Below are 22517 nucleotides of genomic sequence, written 5' to 3'. Positions count from 1 at the left end.
CCTGGGGGCCATCTGCCAGGTGAGAGTGGCGCGGCTCCGCCTCAGACACGGTGGCTACTGTAGGCCCGGCAGCCGTGTCTTCCGTGCTCTGCGCTGCTTCCCAGAGAACGCTGAGTCACAGTCAAGGTCTCCATCCTTGTCTCCCAGGTGCTTTGTGGCCTAGGCCTAAGCTACCTAGAAGATGGGGATTGTGGTCGATGGCCCCCCGCCTCAGAGCGCTACCGCCGGGGTACAGTTCCCCTGTGTGGAAGATGGCGTTTTCTCAAGGCCTAGTCTGAGGCTTTGGAGTGGACTCCCACAGGCACTAAGGGACACCGTGATCCCTCCCACCGTCCGTCCTAAGGGCCGGGTGCACCTCGTTAACCTGCCGTTAGGGTTGCCAGATGGTTTAACCAAAAATACCGAACACCCCTCCCCTCCCCCCAAAAAAAACACCGGGGAAAAATTCTGTTGAGAAAAAAAAAAGGGGAAGCCAAAGTTGTTGAGGGGGGAAAAAAAGGACCCCAAGAGATGTTAAGCAAGAAAAACAACAACAACAACAACAACAACCAAAACCAGCGTGGCTTTTGAGGCTTTTTGGCCCTAACAGGCTGCCGGTGGCCATCTGCCGTCTCGTCTCCCTGCTCCAGTCCAGAAAGCTCCCCTGTGGAACCAGGTAAGCACCCGGGATTTTCGCCTCCTGGCCAGGAAAAAATCAGAAAATACTGGATATTTTAGGTGTCGGGTATTTTCTGAATTTTTTTACCAGACGGGAGGTGGAAATACCGGCCTGTCCAGGTCAATACCGGACACCTGGCACCCCTACCTGCCGTGGCTCACAGACACGGGGCCGTGCAGCTCCTGAAAACACAAATGCGGAAAAGCACCTTTTGAAACAAGCCGCTTCCCTGGGCATGCGCAGTTTTTCCCCGTGGGCAAGGCTGCGAGAGAATGAACCGCTCAGGAGTGAGGGCAGCAACACGTACCGTGTGACCGGGAGGCACCGCGATCCTGCGGCGACGAGGGCAGGAAAAGAATCGGAATGTTCTGAGCCCCCACCACCCTGTCTCGGGGCCTCAGACGGTGGCTTCGGACACCACCAGCCCAAGGCCGCTCTGAGCAGGCGGAAGGCCCCTGATTTCCTCTCCGGTCTCTGAAGGTGTCCACCCCCAGTTCACCGAGGGCACCGTGCGGAAGAGTTCTCCTGGAGATACACGCGGTGCTGCGGGTGAAGGGACGACTGTTCAGTGTTTCCTGTCATGCTGATCTAATTTGCTGGAGGCTGTTCAGTGAGTCTCCCATCCATCATGGACTGGAATCACCTGTCAGTCTCATCGCCAGCTGCGACTGTTCAGCTTGGAAAGAACATCAGAACGGCCATAGTGGGTCAGACCAAAGGTCCATCCAGCCCAGTGTCCTGTCTGCCCACAGTGGCCAATGCCAGATGCCCCAGAGGGAGTGAACAGAACAGGGAATCCTCACGTGATCCCTCCCCTGTCGCCCAGTCCCAGCCTCTGACAAACAGAGGCTAGAGACACCTTCCCTGCCCATCCTGGCTCATAGCCATTGATGAACCGAACCTCCATGAATTTATCTAGTTCTTTATTGAACCCTGTTAAAGTCCTGGTCTAACAACACCTTCTGGCAAGGAGTTCCACAGGTTGACCGTGTGCTGTGAAGAAAAACTTATTTTTGTTTGTGTTTAAACCTGCTACCTAAAGGTTTAAACTGGAGGGAGCTGAGCTTACGGGGACAGGGGGGCTGCAGAGTAGGTCAGAGGTCCGTCTAGTTCCTGAGATGAGCCCAAGCAAAACCCCTCAGACAAACATTCAAAACTGGACTCAACCCATGTGGTCTGCTCTGTCTCCATGGCTAGACCAATTCGCCCCCTACTCTTTGACCATCTCGGTTCTGAAGTTACAGAACAAACTCGAATTGGCTGCTCTTACAGCCAAATATATTTGCTATATAAACAAGTCCTCCCGCTCTGCCTCGCAGACAATGTGTTTACAGTACCAGCAGGTGTCTGGAGCGTGTCAAGTTTCTCCGTCCCTCCATCTCTTAGAACTACAGGAGATTAAGACAGCCGTGCAAAGGGCCGTTCTCCTGCGTGCATTGAAACAGCGACACCTTCTCTGCATTGGAAGTGCCGCTTGTCAAGGAGGTAACTGCAGGAGGAGAGGAGGCAGAGGAAAGTGGCTTTGTGTCATTAGTCACATGGGAGGCTATGTCATTTAGATACGTGCTCGTGTCCTCAATGGGTGTGCTTGAGTTGAGTAGGTCCTGGTGATGTCTTTAAACTATGGAACTGTTGCTTTTGCCTTTTCTGTGTGGTAAATTTCTAAGACTTCGTGGAGACTTTGCTTTTGTTCTTTCTTGTTATGGTCGGTCTTAACCTAAAATAAATGCCAATTCAGAAGGGAAGCGCAGGGTTGCTCGGGGTGTACGGGAAGAACATAACGGGCGTGATGAAGTTGTGGCACATGGGGACAGTCAAGGGCATCTGTGTGACTCTGCTTTCCCAGGAGAACTTCCCTTTAGCTCTTCCATCAAGGCATTTCCCTGTAGAGCAATAACTGTTCGCCAATACGGGTGATAACCTTCCTTTCTTATCATTCTTCTTCTCCATTCGTTAGCATCCTGCAATCCCATTGGTTGCAATTTCGTCAACTATAAGTTAGGTTTGTGTCTCACAGACAAGCAAAGCCAAATAAAAGTCCATTCACTCGAGCCTTGGAAACCAGTGATTGGAAGGGGTGCGTGGATATCCCTTTAACTGCAATGCTGAGATGGGTCTCAGTGGCAGGATTCGGGTCCGGATCCATCTGGATCCTGGGTGTGTGCTTCCATACTGCCCCGGGCGGAGTGCTCCTGGGAGGAGCGCATCTGGCCATGTATCTGAAGACGGCCATGGCTCTTGAAACACAAAACATGGCTGACCCTGCTCTAAGTTCATGGGCCAATATTGTCCCTGAAAACGGTTTTTAATGGGATGTGGAATTGTTGGGCTTTTCCCTAATCCAAGCCAAATTTGGGAGCCTGTGAGGTCCCTGCCAGAGCTGTAGAGCAGGTTTGGTTTGGATCCAGGGCTGGATCCAGGCTCTGGTTTCCCTTGATCAGACCCGAGAGGGTCGGTGTCCCCCACCCTGCAAGGGGGAATCAGCAGGTAGCTGGCGCGGAAGTCCCTGCATGGCCACCTCTACCTGGTGGGGGGAGGAAGCTCCTCTGCATGCTGCCGTTCCCCCTCCCTCCCAGCTGGGGTAATGGTAGCGCAGGGAAGCATTCGCCTGCAGGCTCCACCCCCGGCTGCGCCCATTGGCTGGGAATCTCAGCCAATGGGAATGGTGGGATGTGATACCTGCAAGTGCAGGGTGGCACGGAGCCATCTGTGCCCCCCCCAGGAGCTGAGCCATGTAAGTGCCCCAATCCCCTGCTCCCTCCCATATGCCCCTCTCTCCTAGACCCTGAACCCCCACCCTCCGCCCCACCCACACGCTACCTCCCACCCAGACCCCGCTCCTGCACCCTACTTTGTGTCCAGACCCTGCACCCCACCTCCTGCCCAGCAGTGTTCCCTGTAAGCAGAGCGCTTGGGCAGCTGCTCAGGAGAGAGTCACATGTTGCCCGGCTGATGAGCAGAGAGCCCACAGCCAGCTGATTTCTTTCTGCTAGTGGTGCACATTCACACATGCTTCAGTGCACATAAAAATGTATTCCGCACATGGATGGAAAAGATTAGAGGGAACCTTGCCATCCAGATCCCCTACTCCCACCCCCATCCCATACCCTGGCAGCCTCTTCCTGTACTCTGAGCCCCTCATTTTTGGCCCCATCCCAGAGCCTAGGAGGAATCCACAAAATCTATTAGCCTTTGGCCCCATGAAAAGTTAATTGGCCTGGGGAGGAAGGGGGGCTAAGCTTTGGCACTCCCCCCACAGGGCTGGAGCAAGAGGGGGAACCTGGTGCCCCAAACTGCCCGAGTGAGGTGTGTGTCTCTTTCCCTGCTTCTTGGTTGGGGGACACGTCCGCGAGGGTTTGTTTTCATTTTGCTCCTGCCCTATGGGTGGCCTCCGACTGAGTTCTCTGTGGGTCAGTGGCCCCCAGCCCAAAAAAGCCCTTCCCCGCTGTAGAGTGATGCTGGTGACAGAGCAATGCCTTCTCTTTGCTTCCCCCTCTAGGTCCCGTAGCCCGAGGGCAGGGCTCAAGGCAGGTTTCTGGACACCTCAGCTTCCCAGGTAAGGTGCCACGCAACGGACTGGCCTTGTTCTGGGGGGTGTGTGTGAGGGGTGAGCGATGACGCTAAGAGCGCGCCGGGGTCTTGTGGTGAGTGGCGTGGAGGGGGAAGGCCGACACTGGAGACCAGGTTCCTCTGCTTCTCTACATGGCAGCGGAAAATTCCCTCGCCACGTTCCTCCTCCTCCTCTGAGGAGGGGGGCCAGAAAAAGAGGGTGGGGTTTCCGGGAGGCCCTCGTTCGGTGTGACACCGGGCGCTCCGACATGCACGCTGGGCTCCTGGAGAAACGCAGGCCTGGCGCATGTAACCCTGGCCGCTCAGCACGTGGGAGGAGCCTCCGTCCCGCCTCTCACCTGCCGCATCCAGTACGGCAAAGTCGGCAAACCTGGGCTGCACTTGACCAGGCCCTCTCTGGGACTGGACTTAGTGGCCTCTCGCGGTCCCACGGGTCCTGGTGTTCGGTGATTCTGGAAGTTCTCTTGCCTCTCAGGGGGCCCTCCAGTGCTGGTCAAAATCCCGCCGGCCGCGTGGGACGGGTGGAGGCCCCCAACTGGAGCTGCTGACATCTCTGCCCTGGGCGGGGAGCTCAGCCTTGAGGACGGCGACTGCAGGGTCTCGCTCTGTTACCGTGCAGGCGTCTTGTAGATGTTCCACGATGCCAGAACCGAGGCGGGTGCTGGCAGCGAGCCAGGCGGGGGAGAGAATTGGGCGGCGAGCTGGCTTGGTCTTTAAAAGACGAGAGGGGAGCACAAGGAATGGACACACGATTTTTTCTGTGCCTGGAAGCGCTGGCTAATGGCCCGGGATCTGGTCTGAACTCGCTTGTCTCCCACTTGGCAGCCTCGCAGCCTGCTGGCATGACTTGCACCCTGGGGCAATGGGAGCGCCCCCGTTACAAAGAACCGTGTACGTCAAGCCCTTCCCTGCGAGATCTCTGCGGCTTTGGGAGTGTGTAACCCAGGGGTGGGCAAAATACGGCCTGTGGGCCGGATCCAGCCTGCCAAACCTTTGGATCCAACCCGCCACCATCCCACAGCCCAGTGGGACGCGTGGGCAGGCTCCCTGCCTGCCACGCCCCCCGCATCGCTCAAAGTTGGGGCTGCATGTGTCCCTGCATGCCGCGTGCCCATGTGCTCTCCCCACCCCAGCACAATCTCATAGCTCCCATTGGCTGGAAACTAGCCAATGGGAGCTGTCTGGGCTCTGCTTGCGGCACAAGCACACAGGCAGTGTGCAGAGGCGCCCCCCCAAGGAGCACGTGGCATGCAGAGACACACATGGCCCTGGCCATTTTGAGTGGTGTGTGGAGGCACGGCAGGGTAAGCGCCTCCTTGCCAGAGCTGGCACCTGGCACCCCGTCCCCTCCTGCACCGCAATCCCCTGCCCAGCTCACAACCCCCTCACAGATCCTACACGCCCTCCTGCACCCCAATCCCCTGCCCAGCTCACAACCCCCTCACAGATCCTACACGCCCTCCTGCACCCCAATCCCCTGCCCAGCTCACAACCCCCTCACAGATCCTACACGCCCTCCTGCACCCCAATCCCCTGCCCAGCTCACAACCCCCTCACAGATCCTACACGCCCTCCTGCACCCCAATCCGCTGCCCAGCTCACAACCCCCTCACAGATCCTACACGCCCTCCTGCACCGCAATCCCCTGCCCCAGGTCACAACCCCCTCACAGATCCTACACGCCCTCCTGCACCGCAATCCCCTGCCCCAGGTCACAACCCCCTCACAGATCCTACACGCCCTCCTGCACCGCAATCCCCTGCCCCAGGTCACAACCCCCTCACAGATCCTACACGCCCTCCTGCACCGCAATCCCCTGCCCCAGGTCACAACCCCCTCACGGATCCCGCACCCCCCTCCTGCACCGCAATCCCCTGCCCCAGCTCACAACCCCCTCACAGATCCTACACGCCCTCCTGCACCGCAATCCCCTGCCCCAGGTCACAACCCCCTCACAGATCCTACACGCCCTCCTGCACCGCAATCCCCTGCCCCAGGTCACAACCCCCTCACAGATCCTACACGCCCTCCTGCACCGCAATCCCCTGCCCCAGGTCACAACCCCCTCACGGATCCCGCACCCCCCTCCTGCACCGCAATCCCCTGCCCCAGCTCACAACCCCCTCACAGATCCCGCACCCCCCTCCTGCACCGCAATCCCCTGCCCAGGTCACAACCCCCTCACAGATCCCGCACCCCCCTCCTGCACCCCAATCCCCTGCCCAGGTCACAACCCCCTCACAGATCCCGCACCCCCTCCTGCACCGCAATCCCCTGCCCCAGCTCACAACCCCCTCACAGATCCCGCACCCCCCTCCTGCACCCCAATCCCCTGCCCAGGTCACAACCCCCTCCATCAAACTCCCTCCCAGATCCCACGTCTCTCTCCTGCACCTCAGGCCCCAACCCCGAGCTCCCTTCTGCACCCAACCTGCACCCCGCACCCACTCCATTAATATCTTGGAAGAGTGCGGCCTTTGGCCACTTACCAAATTCTTGGAGCGCCCCCCCATCAGAAGTTATCGCCCACCTGGTCTAACCCCAACTTCCTGGGCACTTGCTGCAGACATCAGGTGCCAAGAACCAAGGCAATGCAAAGAGGTGGTGGGGAAAAGACACATCTGTTGTCTGGAAGGGAAACTGTCTGGCGCTGGCCCTGACCTGGTCAGGATTTACCGACTCCCCCTCCACACTCCAGGTCTCAGATGGAAAAGGAGAGGAAGGATGAAGGCCTTGCCCTGGGACTCAGCATGTCTGTGGTCAGTCCTCTGCTACAGCTGCTCCGTGTGACCTTGGGCAAGTCCTTTAGTCTTTCAGAACCCAGTGCCTCAATCAGAGGATAACGCCTCCTTTGGCTAGTTAGACTCAGCGAGGGCCTGTCTCCTCCTCTGTAACCTCTTCGCACAATGGGGCCCAGAGCTCAGTTTGGGACCTCCAGGCACTGCTGAAATCAAACCAAAGTGATATTTGTCAGGAATGTAAATGAGGCAAGCCGGGTTCGGTCCCAGACTCTGGCCTGCTGTGTGACCGTGGGCAGAAAATGGCCCCTCTTTGCCTCAGTTTCCCTGTCCGCCAAGTGGGGATCATGTTACTGATCTGCCTTTGTGGAGTGCTGTATGCGATACGTGTATGAAAGGGCCATGGCACCGCTCAGCATAGTGATCCGGCTTACACTTCAGAAGACTCGCTCGTTTACACTAGAACCAGTCAGACCAGAATTGGATTCACTGAATTTTTAAATGAACAATTGCTTGGTGCCCAGGACCACAGCGTCCGGGAGTCCCACCTCGCCACATGCAGGTCGGGTACAGCTGGCTGGGCACCCTTGTCGGTTAGCAACCTGTTCCCCATTGCACAGCCCTGCAAAACCCACACGTGGGGCCCCGGATCTCTCACCAGCCTCTGCTAGGCCCTGTGCTGAAAATGCAGGGGAAAGTCTAAATCCCACAACCAGCAGCAGGGCCAGCCCAGCAGCTCCCCCCATCCGGAGCCCAGGGGGCGAACGGGCAGCCCGTGAATTATGGAGACACGAACTCGCATTTTACAGTTCCTGGGTCACTGCTTCCGATCACGTAGTCCTCTGGATTTGATCTACAGCCCACACGTCGGTGGCGCACATGGCATTGATTAAAGGGGGAAAGCCGGGCCGCAGAGCCTTGGCGGAAATCGCTCTCGTTAATACGCGCAATCGCCAGGGAGGTGGATCCGGGCTGAATTCCTGGCTCTGCCGTGGCTCGCGGTGTAACCTCAGGCAAGCGGCAGGGGCCTGATCCTGACGCCAGTCGGGCCTGAGCCTAGGAACTGGATTTCCCGGGCGATCGCCGTACCCGGAATGTCAGCGTAAGAACAACGAGCAGAACTTCGGCAGCGGTGACTCAACACAGCTGCTTTAACAGAGGTGCCCCACATCTGCCCTCCAGGGGCCACTGTGTGTGCTCCCGCTGGGCCCAGGCGTAGATGGCAGTGACTCCAGATGTGCAGGCCCACTGCCGGGGGGAGGGGAAAAAGGGAGCAATTGTTCCCGGGCCTGGTGATGTAAAAGGGCCCGGGGCGTCCAGCCGCCACTGCAGCTACAGTGTCAATAGCAGCAGTTGGAACCCCAGGCCCTTTAAATTGCTGCCGGATCCCAGGTGGCGCATACCAAGCGGTGCTGAAGGGTTGGCTGGGAGAGTCTAGCTCCAGGCCCCGCCCCTTCCAGCCAAGGCCCCGCCCCTTCCAGCCAAGGCCCCGCCCCTTCCATCGGAGGCCCCGCCTCCACCCCACCCAGCTTGCCCTGGGCCTGGTGACATCTGTCAGCCACCCTGCAGCTTTGCACATGCAGTCACAGTGACTCTGAGCAAGGGAAGGTGCAGGGAGTAAGGCTGAACATGCAGCACTCCCTGGGTAGCCAGAAAAACGCAGGGAGAGCAAAGGGAGGGCAGTTCCCACACAGCCAGGCCGAGGGTACATCAGTCTCCTCCGAGCCCGGGCCTTGCAAAGGGAGGAATGTTTCCCAGAGGTTAAACCTCTCTGAGTGGTTTGGAGCTGCCCACAAGGTTGATTTTCCTCCACGTTGATTTCTAATGGCAGTTAAGCCAAACTTTCTCCCTCCGTTTTATATGGCCTTCATCAGATATTAATGGCTAATATCTGAGCACCTCCTAGACGTTAATGCATTTCCCCACCCGCTCCCTAAGGACGCGGGCAAACCTGGGCCTCATTTCCAGCTAGGAAACTGAGGCAGGGCTATATTAGCGCTGATCAAAGACTCGTCAGCACCGCAGTGGTCCCCTGGAGCTCGTTCAGATTCTTTATAACGTGCCACAAAATCAAAGAAACTGGCCCGAAAAGCACATTGTGGGAGGGAAGATTTTTCAGAGCATTTGCGAGTGTTTGGTTTTTGTTCCGATTTGTATCCAAATCTCCAAACCCTCCGAGAAGCAGAACTTCCACCCTCCCCTCCGCTGCGATCCAAAGCGAATTCCCTGAGGTGTCCCAGGGAGCCTGGAGCGAACTCGGATTTCCTGCCTCCCATTCCGGTGCCCCAGCTACACGATTACCCGCAGGGTCCCAGCCTGGATAGCCTCTCACATGAATGCATTTGGCCAGGGAACATGGGCAGCAGGTGAAGGCCCAGCCGGGGAAAGCAAGCCCCGGCCCCGCCCCTTCCACCTGAGACCCCACCCCGGACCCAAGCCCCGCCCACCCCAGCCCGATCCTTCTTGACCACCCTGGGGGCCAGCGTTGCTGTGCTGCAGCTCAGACCCCAGCCCTCCCTAGTGGCCAGGGGAGCTGGGATGCTGTGCCACTGCCCAATGGGGAGCCAGGCTGCCGCGGCGCAGCCCTTGCCTTCCCCGGCGGTGGAGCATGTGGGCAGTTTTGGGAAGGCTGCGCCTTCCCTTGCCTTCATTACCGGCCGCCTATGCCGGGGAAGCGCGTTCAACCAGCCGGGTTTGGGAGGCGGGTCACTGCGTTTCGTCCTCCTCCCTGTAGGTCAAGATCAGGTACCACAACGGGACACTGGCCCCATGGTGGGCTTGTGTTATCGCTATGTTCCCTGGTGGGCACGACCCCGTTGGGACACCGTGTCCCAGCCACAGTGGTTTGGCAGGGTCTTCTATCTCTCCCCAGCCCGGCTGCGATGGCAGGCGCAGTCAAATGACCTTATCAGCTGGCTTGTGCGATGGCTCCCGGCAGGGCTGCCTCTCCGTCAGGGTTACCTGCAGCAGCCGCTGAATTATTAACTCAACATCGGGCGGGAGGAGAGGGGCTGGAGGGAAGATCTCCTGCAAGGCTCTGTCTCCCTCCTCCCCGAAAAGGGCAAAGCCTCTCGTCCAGAATCAGCAAGAGGACGGCTCCTGCCTAGCACCCTAGTAGGGCAGTCCAGTCTCGGCCGGGCCCTCTCCTTTCCTCCCCCTCGCCAATCCTATTAGCATTAGAGCGTGGATAGAGCTATAATGGGAAAAAGCCCATCGCGGAGCAGCCCGGCGCACGGCTTGCCTTTTAAATCTTTAATAAGCATTAGCTTTAGCAGCAGCCCCGATGTGCTGGGGACCGGCCTGGCAGTGGGAGCCCAGCGGCTGATTAGCTGCTGAGAAGGGGTCCGGGCGAGGGACCGGTGGCTCGGTTGTTATCGCAGCGGGTTAGGGCGGCAAAGGGCCGTGTCCGCGCCTGGCCCGGACCTGGCAGGGAGGGTTCCATTGAAACGCTTCCCTTCTCCGCGTCCCGGCCGCGCGCCGAATGACGGGGCGGCGGTTCCCTTCCGGAGCCGGCGGCGTTGCAGCTGCTTTTCCCTGCGCTCGGAGGTCCTTGCCCTTTGCTCGGGAAACACGCCCGCCGGACGCCAGGCCCCAAAGAGGAACCGATTTGCAAAGCTGTTCTTTGGAGATGAATTTCCTAGAGTGGCACCACCCCATCAATCCCTGCAAAAATTAGCTGGGGGCAGCGATCTCCCCTGGCCTCTTAATGTGTCATTCTGTGTGGGATTTGGGCCCGCTGGCCGTGTGTTTTGCACTCTGGAAAGGCATAACGACCCGTTTCAATTGCAAGGCGGGAGGCGGAGGGACAGATGGTGGCTATGCAAACAGGACCAGCCTGCCCGGGGGGTGCGCAGTGACATGGGCGGCGTAAAGTCCCTGTTTATGGCTTAGGGAAGAGTCATTCAATGTTTGTGGATGGAGCAAATGAGATTAATTAAAATAGACTCTAAAAAGTGCTGCTCTCTGCACCCGGCAACCTTGTGCTCTGCTGCCCTCTAATGGGCGGATTGTTTTATTCCCGCCCCGGTGGATACTGGCGCCTACCGGTTGAGCTGGTGGTGGGCCCGGACGGCTTCGTCAGTTGCATCCCGTATTCGTGATATCGAAGCTTCTTGAATCTAGTGGTCATTGTACTTTGCCCTTTGCCTTAATGGCGCTGGCATTTGTGCTACCGGCGTTGGGCACTGGGTTAACACAAATGCAGCCTGGAAATCAATGTTCTTCATCCATCTCTAGTCATAGGTCAAGTGACTCCTTCAGCCCAAAAATCAGCATTGTGTTTTTGGAGCTGAATAATCCATACTGGCGGTGATGTCCATGTCTACACAGCCCTTCGTCCTCATCCTTCGCCCTTTCTGGAGCAAACCATCTGGTGGGAGAAGATCGACGGATTGGCATCAAAACCTTTCTTATGACAGGACATGGCCCTTTGGCCCAATGCTGTGGAAATGTTCATTTTGGTCCGAATTTTCCATTTTATTTACTTAAAAGAAATGGAAACGCAAAGTGAAAAATGTTTAGTTAAAATGTTCAGATGATTGTAAAATGTTGCCATTCTCACCCTGGAGTTTCAGGACTGTGTTCCATGGTGTATTTTATTAATGTGAGTAGGAGCAGAGATGGTATTTTGCCTCTGTATTTGGCATGGGTGCAGCTACCGCTGGAATCCTGGGTCCAGATCTGGGACCAGCGATTCAAAGAAGGTGTTGATACACTGGAGAGGGTTCTGAGAGCCATTAAAGGATGAGAAAACCTGCCTTAGAGTAGTGACAGAGATGCAGCCGTGTTAGTCTGGTGTAGCTGAAACAAAATACAGGACTATGTAGCACTTTAAAGACTAACAAGATGGTTTATTAGGTGATGAGCTTTCGTGGGCCAGACCCACTTCCTCAGATCAATAGACTAGATCAATAGATCAGAGTGATAGACTGAAGGAACTCGGTCTGTTTCGCTTAACAAAGAGAAAGAGGGATGCGATCACAGTCTACAAATATCGACACCGGGAACAAATATTTAATAATGGGCTCTTCAGCCTAGCAGTGGAAGGTCCAGCACAATCCAGTATCTGGAAGTTGAAGCTAGAGAAATTCAGACAGGAAACAAGGTGTATATTTTTAATGGTGGCGGTTATTAACCATTGGAACAATTTGCAAAGGGGTCTGGGTGGGTTCTCCATCACTGACCGTCTTTCAATCAAGGTTGGATGTTTTCTAAGAGCTCTGCTCTGGGAATTACTGTGGAGAAGTTCTCAGACTCGTGTCCTACAGGAGTCAGACTAGATGGTCACAATGCTCCTTCCAGCAAACCTGAAATGTGTTGGGACATTGATGCAATTCTGATGGAATTTCATTCAAAAAATTGGACTCTCTGGTCCCGTTTTGAAACGTTCTGACCCAAAACGTTCGCTTTTTCCTTTTGAAATGATGTTTCCTTTGGACACTGATTTTCTCTGAGGTGCTTTGCAGGGTTACAATCAAACCACTGTTTGGAATTCGCCAAAGTGAAATGTTTGGATTGACCCCACATGACTCCCCCCACCAATATTCCAATTTATGCACAATTTCAACATTGTGGCTCCTTGTCCCAGTTTGGGATGGAAAGAATTTTGAAATCTCAGTGTTATCGCCAGGATGGACAGTGTGGTCCCTGACCAGCTCTGGGAGCCAAGGAAGAGCAGGATATAGGAGGAAAGGGAGAGAGAATCACTGTCGAGTGCCGAGTGCATGCTGGGAAATGCTGTGCTGGTGGTATGTGTGTATGGGAGGGGGGGAGGAGGGGAGGATGTTCATGTACCGCCCAGGGGAAGAGTCAGATTAACAGGATTTGGGATGTGTGGGAGGTAAACCAGTGTCCCATGATGTCTGCATCCAGGCCAGCAAGACCCTGGGAGAAAGTTCATAAGACACTCCAGCTACTTCTGGCCCCTGCCGCCGCACCCAGTTTTCCGGGCAGGAATCCCAACTTAATCCCTCTCTCTTTGGTTCTGGGCATTTTAGGTAGCTCCTGCTTCAGCATGGCTCCTCCCTCACCTGTCGAACTTGAGCAGAGTCTTAAAGAGCCTCTCTCCTCTTCCTCGGAGCCCTTGCTGGACCTCACGGCCGAAGCAGCTGCTGTACTTCCAGGTGAGAAGGGTTGCCAGACGGATCCCACTGGGGTAGGCACCTGGCGTCAAACAGGCTCTTTCCAGCTCTTTCCAGGACCACCAAGCCGAACACTAAATCACGTGGCATGACATTGGCAGCTTCTGCTTAGCAGCCCCTCTAACCCTGGGCTTTATAAATCATCCAGTTAGCAGGTAGGAATATGATTATTCCCGGTGTGGCAGTGCTTAACCAGAGTCAGGGCTCAGCGCATTAGGTGCTGTAACGATTCTTGCTGCTGAGCCCAGAGCCTTGCAGATGAGGCAGGGAGAGGTTCCCATTGTAGAGGGGAGGAACGGCAGCACAGCATCATTACAAATTACATTTTTAAAGGGATTTAGGTGCCTAAATACCCACCCCGAAGTCACAGGGCGTCTGGTGTGCCAGGAGCAGAACCCAGCTTGCTCTACATTCTAGTCCAGCCTCCTGACCATGAGATCAGCCTTCTGCCCCACGATGGTGTAAGATTCTGGAGGACACTTGGCTAGGAGGGTCACTTCATCAGGTCCAAATCCCAAAGTCCTTACTCAGCAAAACCCCCACTGGCCTTCCAGTGAGAGCTTGGCTTGGCTAAAGGGGGAGTCAGCCAGACTCTGTGGTCCTTTTCCTCTGCCCCCTCGCCGTGGGCATTGCCAGGGAGAGAGCCACGAAGCTGACCCCTCTTGGCTCCGGCACTCCAATGAGATGACGCCTTTTACCAGGCCAGGTGGCTTTTCCCTAACAGCATGGCCTCACAAAGAAGGTTCTCTGCTCAGCCTTTCCCTGGTGCTGTCTGCTGCACCTTTTGAGAGATGGTGGCTTTTTGGTATGGTAGACAAAGCAAGGACACTGTTCTTCGAGAGAGGTATAAGCCACCAAGATTCGGCCTGGGAGTGGTAGTTTCAACCTGTCTGTGATGTGTGTTGTATCACACTCCAGTGATTAATACAACATCTTAGAAGTGCCTGGGCTCCAGAGTTTTCCAAACAACAAGAAACATTTTAGTGAGGGTTTGGAAACATCAACAACTGCGGAGTCGTCTACCTGGGGGAGTTGGTGCGGAGTAGGCTAGGCTGTGACTTTACAGTTCACTAACTAACTCCTATGTGAATGCTCTTGCTGCTCACACAAGGCACACTCAGGTGGTTTAGCTTAATGCACTTCTGAAATGCGCAGGAAAGCCAGGACTTCACTGCGTGGAAGATCGACGCTGCTGAGGTCGATTTTCTGGGGTTCGATTTAGCAGATTTAGTGAAGACCCGCTAAATCGATCTCAGAGGGCACATCTCCATCGGTGCCGATACTCCTGTGCCTCGCTAGAAGTAAGAGAAGCCAATGGGAATGTTTGCTCTTGTCAACCTCCCACTGTGTGGATGGCACAGAAACTCGATTTAAGATATGTTGACTCCAGCTACGTAATTAACATAGCTGGAGTTGTGTAGCTTAATTTGACCTTCCGTGGTAGTGTAGACCAGGTCTAAGTGTCCACATAGGGAAGTAGTGAAGAGTAGCTAGTGCATACTTGCTACTCCGGACTTTATCTCCATGTAGACCAACCCCGAAAGAACCCTGATCCAGATTCTCAGCTGGTGTAAACTGACACGTCAGTAGAACTACCCCACTTTCTAGCACGTGAAGTCCTACCCTTGTGCCCCGTAGATTAGGTCAACTGTGTGACTTAGTTTGGTTGCTAACAGATATCTTACAGTGACCTCCTGTTCTGTGTGTAGGGGAGAAATGTTGGTCTCACATGAATGCTAACTACTGACCTTCGAATGGCAACCACTGTATTTTAAAATTGATAACTGTAAATAAAGAATACCCTCTAGATTCTAAGGGTGAAACCCTGCCTCCTTGGAGTCAGTGAAAGAACTTCTATGGACTACATATGGGCCAGGATTTCACCCTAAATATCGAGTTCTCTACCTAATTAATTTGGCTCATGTGATCCAAATGAGAGATTTCCTGGAGAAGTGGGTGAAGGGGAAAGGTATTAGAAGCTTTGAAAGGAAGTGTGAAAGGGATTGCTAAGGACCAGGTTCCAATATGTGTGATGATGATGTAAAACAGCATTTATGGGATAAAAAGGCAGAAACGAGCAAAGACCTTGCAACTTTTGCAGATAAATTTGAACAATCCCAAACACCTATTCAGAATTAATCCCAGGCACAGGGCTTTAAAGTTGGTGGGAAGCAGGGTTCCTGTTTAAAATTTAAAATGTCAGATCTGAATCAAAGCTTAGATTTTTGTAAAAACCAAGTATTTATAGACTATAAGAACAACCCAAATATTTTTATTTTAGCTCATTCCAGTGTAAGCAGTTTGTCTTAAAAAAAGTTGCCTTGTGCTGTTTGCACGCTCCGTTTTGCAGCATGGTACAAGCATATGAGCACTAGAAAGTGAAATTGACTTGAGACTGGCTAGTTTTATTTTCAACACCTGGACTCAGACAGGAAAGGAGGAAAGAGGTAGGAAGAACAAGGGATAACTGTAAGCGAGTTTTTAAGATAATCTTTTAAAATAACCTCAGCTGTCGGAATAAGGGATAGCTCGAAATAGCGCTTTATTTCAAAAATTGGCGCTGTGTAGACAGTGCCAAATTTCAAAATAGCCTATTTCAAAATAGACTCGAAATAAGCTACGCAATTTGCATATCACAAATTGCATATCTGATTTTGAGTTTCAGGTTCTGTGTAGAGACCGAATTGGTTCTTTATTATTGTTGTTCGGGCACTATCTGGATGCCTCTGAGTGTGAGGATGTGTGATCTCATTTGCCTGGACTCCTGTGTCCATCACTGCTCAGGGAGAAGCGATTCTCCTATCCTGATGATTTGCTGCCACTAAGGCATTTTTGGTGCGATTGCTTTGTTTCAGGGAAGGATTCTCGGGCAGTTATAATGGGATTGTGAGAGAGAAACAGACACAACCCAAACATGACCAGTAGAAGTGAGATAAGAGTTCACAAGAGGCAAGAAGCAATGGACTTAAACTGCAGCAAGGGAAGTTTAGGCTGGACATTAGGAAAAAGTTCCTAACTGTCAGGGTGGATAAACACTGGAATAAATTGCCTAGGAAGATTATGAAGCTCCATCTCTGGAGATATTTAAGAGAAAGTTGAACAGACACCTGTCAGGGATGATCTAGACAATGCTTGGTCCTGCCATGAGGGCAGAGGGCTGGATTCGATGACCTCTCGAGGTCCCTTCCAGTTGTAGAGTTGTATGTTATGGAGAAACTGGAGACAGAAGGGTCTCTCTTATATCTTATTTCTTTTTGGGGACGGAGCAATAAACAGAACTAGATGAAGAATTCCCAGTTCCCTCCAGTTATGGATGTATGTACATACATAAACTATGGAGTAGACAATTTCTGGCCACTAACACTTAGCCACTTAGACAATAACTGATTATACATGCATATGCACACACAAGGGGTTAGGACATCTTTGTCTGTACCCCCCTCCCTCCCAACACACAATGGTTTTAGTGGCATCTGTCTATACACACCAGCACACATGCTCTTAGGCTACGTCCACAGTGTGTTTTTTGCGGAAGAGGAAATGCAAATGGAGCACTCATTTGCATATCTTCTTCCGATCCTTTTGGCGTAAGAGCCAGTGAACCTCATTTTTTGAGGAATAAGGGCTCTTGCGCAACAGGAGGTGTGTCCGACAAATGGCCCCATCTACACAGGGCTTTTTATCGCAAAAACTTCTTCCGCAGAAAGGATGGAAGAAGATATGCAAATGAATGCGCAAGATTTGCAAATGAGTGCTCCATTTGCATTTCGTCTTCTGCAAAAAACACACAGTGTGGACGTAGCCTCACTGCATGAATCTCTTTCTCTGTATTTCACTCTTCCATATATTTAGATTTGCAAGACTGCTCACTACATTGCAGGTGCCCTTGACGTGACTTAGAAAATACAGCCAAATGAATCCGCATAGATAGCACATCTGTTGCATGCGCACGGTGTACTTCGGTGTGTCACGGATACACCGAATACTGCTGGCTCTTCACATGCGTAACGAATTGGCTGCGCGCAGGTATATCAAGAAATCAGTTTGCCAGGGAGCGTGTCATTGGCAATGTCACGGAGCAGGCTGGGATGAAATGGGGCGTGTAGAAATGGTTGGGATTCGTCACTCTGAGTGGAGGGCAAACCTCCGAGAAAGGAGAATAGAAACTGATCAAAAGCCCTCTCGTTGCAAGCTCTGCCTCCTTAGCCGCTCCCCTAACTTTTGTGTGTGTGTATGAATAAGGAGTCCACGCAAACCAGCTAGGAATCTGAATGAAGATTTGTGGACCGTGTTTTGCTGTATTCAGGTCCACAAATCGTGAGGGGAGCTTGGTGAAACTGCAATCCAGTTAGTAGGAATTCATCCCAAGTGCCTGGCAGCGTAAAGTCCTCACACCCGGACGCATCCAGCACTCAAGAGAGATTGTGAAGCCCCCTTTTTCAAACTCCATTCCAAACAATTTCCTGCTTCATTTTTCAATTTGCAAACTCCAGTTCCCGGTAATCTCGCGACACTGGCTCAGCGAGGCCCCGCTCAGGGCTGGGCTGTTATTTCACACACACACACAACACGCTGGGCAAAAGGTGGCCTGCATGGCAGGAGGAGGGGACCCTGGATGAGGGGCAAGGCTGAGAGACCTTCTATACCTGCCCCTTAAAATCTGCAGTTGGCGCCAGCTGGCTAAACAGCAGCTCCTCAGAATTAGCATCATTCCTTCTCCAGTCCCTCCAGCGAGACTAGGAAGAACGGTAAATATTGATGTAACCTTTATCGAGGGAAGAGCTAGCAATGCATTAAGGGCAACCACAGCTGTGAAGCTACTGACATTATTAGGTTGCAGTGAGCAATTGTAAGACGTCCGTCCCATCCATGTGTTGGGTGCCATTAGGTCCATGAATAAGGGGGTCAAAAGTACCCATCATCATCTCCCCTGGACTTCTGAGTATTCAGCTATGGATGGTCTCCACCAGGGATACGTTCTTCCAGGACCACGCCGCTGCCTAGAGAAGCCCACACACAAAGGAGTGAGTCTTGGTCCCTGCTGTGTCCAACCTGTGCGTCACCAGCTGGAGCTATAGTCATAAGAACGTCCGTACTGGGTCAGACCAAAGGTCCATCTAGCCCAGTATCCTGTCTGCCGACAGTGGCCAGCACCAGGTGCCCCAGAGAGGGTGGACCGAAGACAAGGATCAAGCGATTTGTCTCCTGCCATCCCTCTCCAGCCTCTGCCAGACAGAGGCCAAGGACACCATTTTATCCCCTGGCTAATAGCCTTTTATGGACCTAACCTCCATGAAATTATCTAGCTTCTCTTTAAACTCTATTATAGTCCTAACCTTCACAGCCTCCTCTGGCAAGGAGTTCCACAGGTTGCCTACACGCTGTGTGAAGAAGAACTTTCTTTTGTTAGTTTTAAACCTTCTACCCATTAATTTCATTTGGTGTCCTCTAGTTCTTCTACTTAGGGAACTAATAACTTTTCTTTATCTGCCTTCTCCACACCACTCATGATTTTATATACCTCTATCATATCCCCCCTCAGTCTCCTCTTTTCTAAACTGAAAAGTCCCAGTCGCTTTAACCTCTCCTCAAATGGGACCTGTTCCAAACCCCTAATCATTTTAGTTGCCCTTTTCTGAACCCTTTCCAAGGCCAAAATATCTTTTTTGATGTGAGGAGACCACATCTGTACACAGTATTCAAGATGTGGGCGTACCATAGTTTTATACAGGGGCAGTAAGATATTTCTGGGTCTTATTTTCTATCCCTTTCTTAATAATTCCTAGCATCCTATTTGCCTTTTTAACCTCTGCTGCACACTGTGTGGAAGTTTTCAGAGAACTGTCCACAATAACGCCAAGATCTCTTTCCTGATTTGTCGTAGCCAAATTAGCCCCCATCATACTGTACGTATAGTTGGGGTTATTTTTCCCGATGTGCATTACTTTACACTTATCCACATTACATTTCATTTGCCATTTTGTTGCCCAATCACTCAGTTTGGTGAGATCTTCTTGGAGTCCCTCACAGTCTGTGATTCTTCTTGGAGTCCCACTGTGGTTTCCGCATCCTGACATAGGCTAAGCAGTTGACTTTGATGATGTCCTGGTGGTAGGAAAATCTTTTCCTGAAAAATATTTGCCATGTGCCACCTGGGGTCTGATGTTTCAGAAGGGCGCTGAGCAAAGATTTCCACCCCGGCGATATCGCTGTAGTCGTGCCGTTTGCACTTGGGTGTCGTCAGCAGATACACACATACACACACACTTCCATGGAGTGACCCCGATTGACGGGGGGCCCTTTGGGGGCAGTGGATTCAGAAGGCCTGTATAGGAATCCTGGGCAAAGAAGAGTGGGAATCCTGGTACAGCCCCCCAAAACAGTGACGGAACAGCGGGGTGGCACGCCGCAAGCCTGGCATTCATGGTGATTTTGACCCGTGTCTGCTGTGGTGGTTCAGCATCATTTGAACGACCAAACTTCTCCTTCAGCACCGCAGTCACGTCGTCACACCTTAGGCATTCGACTCCGACTTGGTAACGTCCTTAATCAGGCAAACTGGGCATGTTTGATGCCCCCTGAAAGTCCCTCCAACGAAAATCTTCTTTAGCTGGTTGCGTGGGCACCATTTCTACTCCTTGAAAACGGTTGCTCGTGTTGAGCCCAGCCCTGGGAAAATCCCAGCCTCTTGAGTGATCAAGCCAACTAGAGAAGAGTGACCAGAAAAACTGATCATCCTTGAGAGAACCTCAGAGTGGATTTGCTGCGTGTTCTGCTTCGAGGCACTGGTACCATTTTCCATCTCCCTGATGTTGTGATAAAAAGGGACAATGTGGATGTTGCTAATCACTAGATATTGGAGTTATCTTGGTGGGCAGATTCTGCCATCCACCTGTAGGAACCATCTGAGAGAGGAGAAGACTTTTAGTTCAGTCCTTTTCTATGCAAGTCAAGAGATCATTCCTAACAGAACAGGGCCTGTCCTTCCTGAGCAGAGATGGTTTGTAGGGATGAATAGCTTCCCTAGGTCAGGACTTGAGGGGCAGCGACAATGGACTGTGTTATTGTGGGGCAGAAGGGACATAAGACCTTCCCCCTCCCAACTCAACTGTGCATTAATCTCTGCTGTAGCCTAGGTTGTTGCCGATGACTGACACAACTTGCCCCACCAGAGCTAAATATCCGAGAGGCTCCAAGCGCAGCCTTGGTATCTCCCATCTACAGCTGGAGCCTTGGAGAGACGTGAGAAGGAGGACGAGGCGGTGAGGCTTACAACGTACCTTGGGATGAGCTTGAACTGCAGTTAGCCTGGTGATGAACATTAGCTCATGAAAAATGAGCTCTGATTTACAGTGATTGGTGAACCCGCTGGGAGCTGGACTGCGGCCATGCATATTTCATGACACCAAGCCATTCCTGTAAATCAGGAAATCGCAGGGGAGAACATAATCCTAACTACCTCCAATGGCAATATGGAGATTTTTCTCTTGCCCAGGAAAGATGCTGTGAAGGATGTGGGGGGGGAATCACAGGGACAAATTCCAACCAACGTTTGTTTTTATTCCTTTGGATTCAGAGTTCTCAAGAGAATTTCACCACTGGTAACGAGATAATCTTGTTCTGGGAGCCTGCAAGCCAAGCTGGGTTCAGCTCGGTGGCGTAGAACACTAACCAGTCGGTCGTACTGCTATGAGGGGCGATGTGTATTTTCTGTCTTTTATTGGCTGAACCTCACGACATCTCTGTGACACCTTCCTTGGCCAGGTCTTGGTAGATCTCTCTCGGTCTCTCTCATATTCTTCACTGAGCCATTAAGGTGGTGTGGAGTGGCAGTGGGTATCTGGAGAGGTCTTTCACATGACACAACAAATGTCATGAGTGCTTGAAACTCAGTACAAATAGAGGATGCAGACAGAAATGCAGGCACAAAAGACAGGACTATGCAGCACAATAAACAAGATGGTTTCTTAGGTGATGAGCTTTCGTGGGCCAGACCCACTTCCTCAGATCAAATTGTGGAAGAAAATTGGCACAACCATATATACCAAAGGGATACAATCAAAAAAATGTGAACACATATAACATTGACAAATCAGATTTTAGAGCAGAGGAGGGGTGTGCCGGGGAAGGTTAGTGTCTATGAGATAATGATATTAGGGGTGATAATTGGGGAAGCTATCTTTGTAATGTGTAAGGTTGTTAGCATCTTTGTTAAGGCCCATTTGTGAAGTGTCAAATTTAAGCATGAATAACAGTTCTGAGGTTTCCCTTTGTAGTCTGGTGTTAAAGTCTCTTTGAAGCAGGATGCATGTAGTGAGGTCATTGAGACAATGCCCAGTCTGGTTGAAATGACAAGAATCTGTTTTTTCTTTGTGAAACTGTCTGATGTCTGTTTTGCGGCATTGATTCTTTGGCGAAGTGTCTGAGAAGTTTGTCCAATATACATAGCAGACAGACACTGGAGCTGAGAGCATGAGTGTCCATAGCTTCATCTAGGCCTTGTAACAGAATCACACCCTCTCTGGCTCAAGCACACAGACCATGGCTTTCATACTGAAGTAGCTTCCTCCAAGCTTCTAAGGCCTTCAGGAATTTGAATCTAGACAAGCTGCCACCAGCTGTAACCTGAGATCCAATAGGCCTCAACCCTGGGTGATAATTATCGTAGCATAACTGAGCCCGAGCCTGACGTGAGTAGGTCAGAATAAGGCACTAACTGCTGAAAAGACCCTAAGTCACCACCGTAGTATGACAGCAAGCGAAAGTGTTACACGCTGGGAAAAGGCGACACATAGAACCGCAAGAATATATTTCTGGGAATTTAGGGCATGGCTAAAGGGTGTTAAGTTCATCCCAAACGTCCATGTAACTGGTTGCAGATATATCAGGGCAACTCATTGACATAAAAGCTAATGATTATGTCGTAAATGACCCCAAGTGACCTCATCAAGTTAGGGACCCCAGTGTTACTGAGGGGTGGAATTATGTCGCAGGAAAGGCAGTTGACCTGGTTATTAAACATGGTGGGTGTCAACCTCACCCCCTGTGAAAGGGGCACCCCACTTGGGAGCAGTGGAACCTGTTTGAACCCACTGGCGTGCCGAACACATTGAGATCGCTGCCTTGAGTTCGGGGTGCCCTCCAGGGAAGCTGTGAGTGAGGGGGTGCACATGCTGGACATGCTGTATTGGCTGTCTCCTTTGCTGTGTTATGCTGTTTGCAATTCTGGTTACAAAGCAAGTCAATCGCACTCCTAGTTAGAGACCAAGTAGCAAGCGCGCTGTTTCTTGTATGCTCCTGGAGGCAGTATCCTCCCAGACCAATGCTTGACAGATGAGGCTAAATCTTCCTTTATGATTGAGGATACATGGGACTGAAAGCATGAGTGAACAGGCTGAACTAGAGAGACAT

General features: G+C 52.3%; 1 protein-coding gene across 1 annotated transcript in view; it reads left to right on the top strand.

Annotated features, from left to right (window-relative positions):
- Positions 1-3626: 3626 nt before the first annotated feature.
- The window catches only part of LOC102448400 (uncharacterized), a 39221-nt gene continuing 20330 nt past the window's right edge, over positions 3627-22517 (top strand). Inside the window, exons 1-2 of the mRNA XM_075896663.2 lie at positions 3627-4214; positions 12963-13088. Coding sequence (XP_075752778.2) covers positions 12980-13088 — 109 coding nt within the window. The 5' untranslated portion in view covers positions 3627-4214; positions 12963-12979. The remainder of the gene's footprint in view (positions 4215-12962; positions 13089-22517) is intronic.

Source organism: Pelodiscus sinensis, chromosome 13, assembly GCF_052426305.1.
Source record: "Pelodiscus sinensis isolate ZL-2025 chromosome 13, ASM5242630v1, whole genome shotgun sequence".
Classification (NCBI taxonomy): Eukaryota; Metazoa; Chordata; order Testudines; family Trionychidae; genus Pelodiscus; species Pelodiscus sinensis.
The sequence above is the reverse complement of the archived record's forward strand: the minus strand, read 5'-3'. Positions and strand labels throughout refer to the sequence as shown.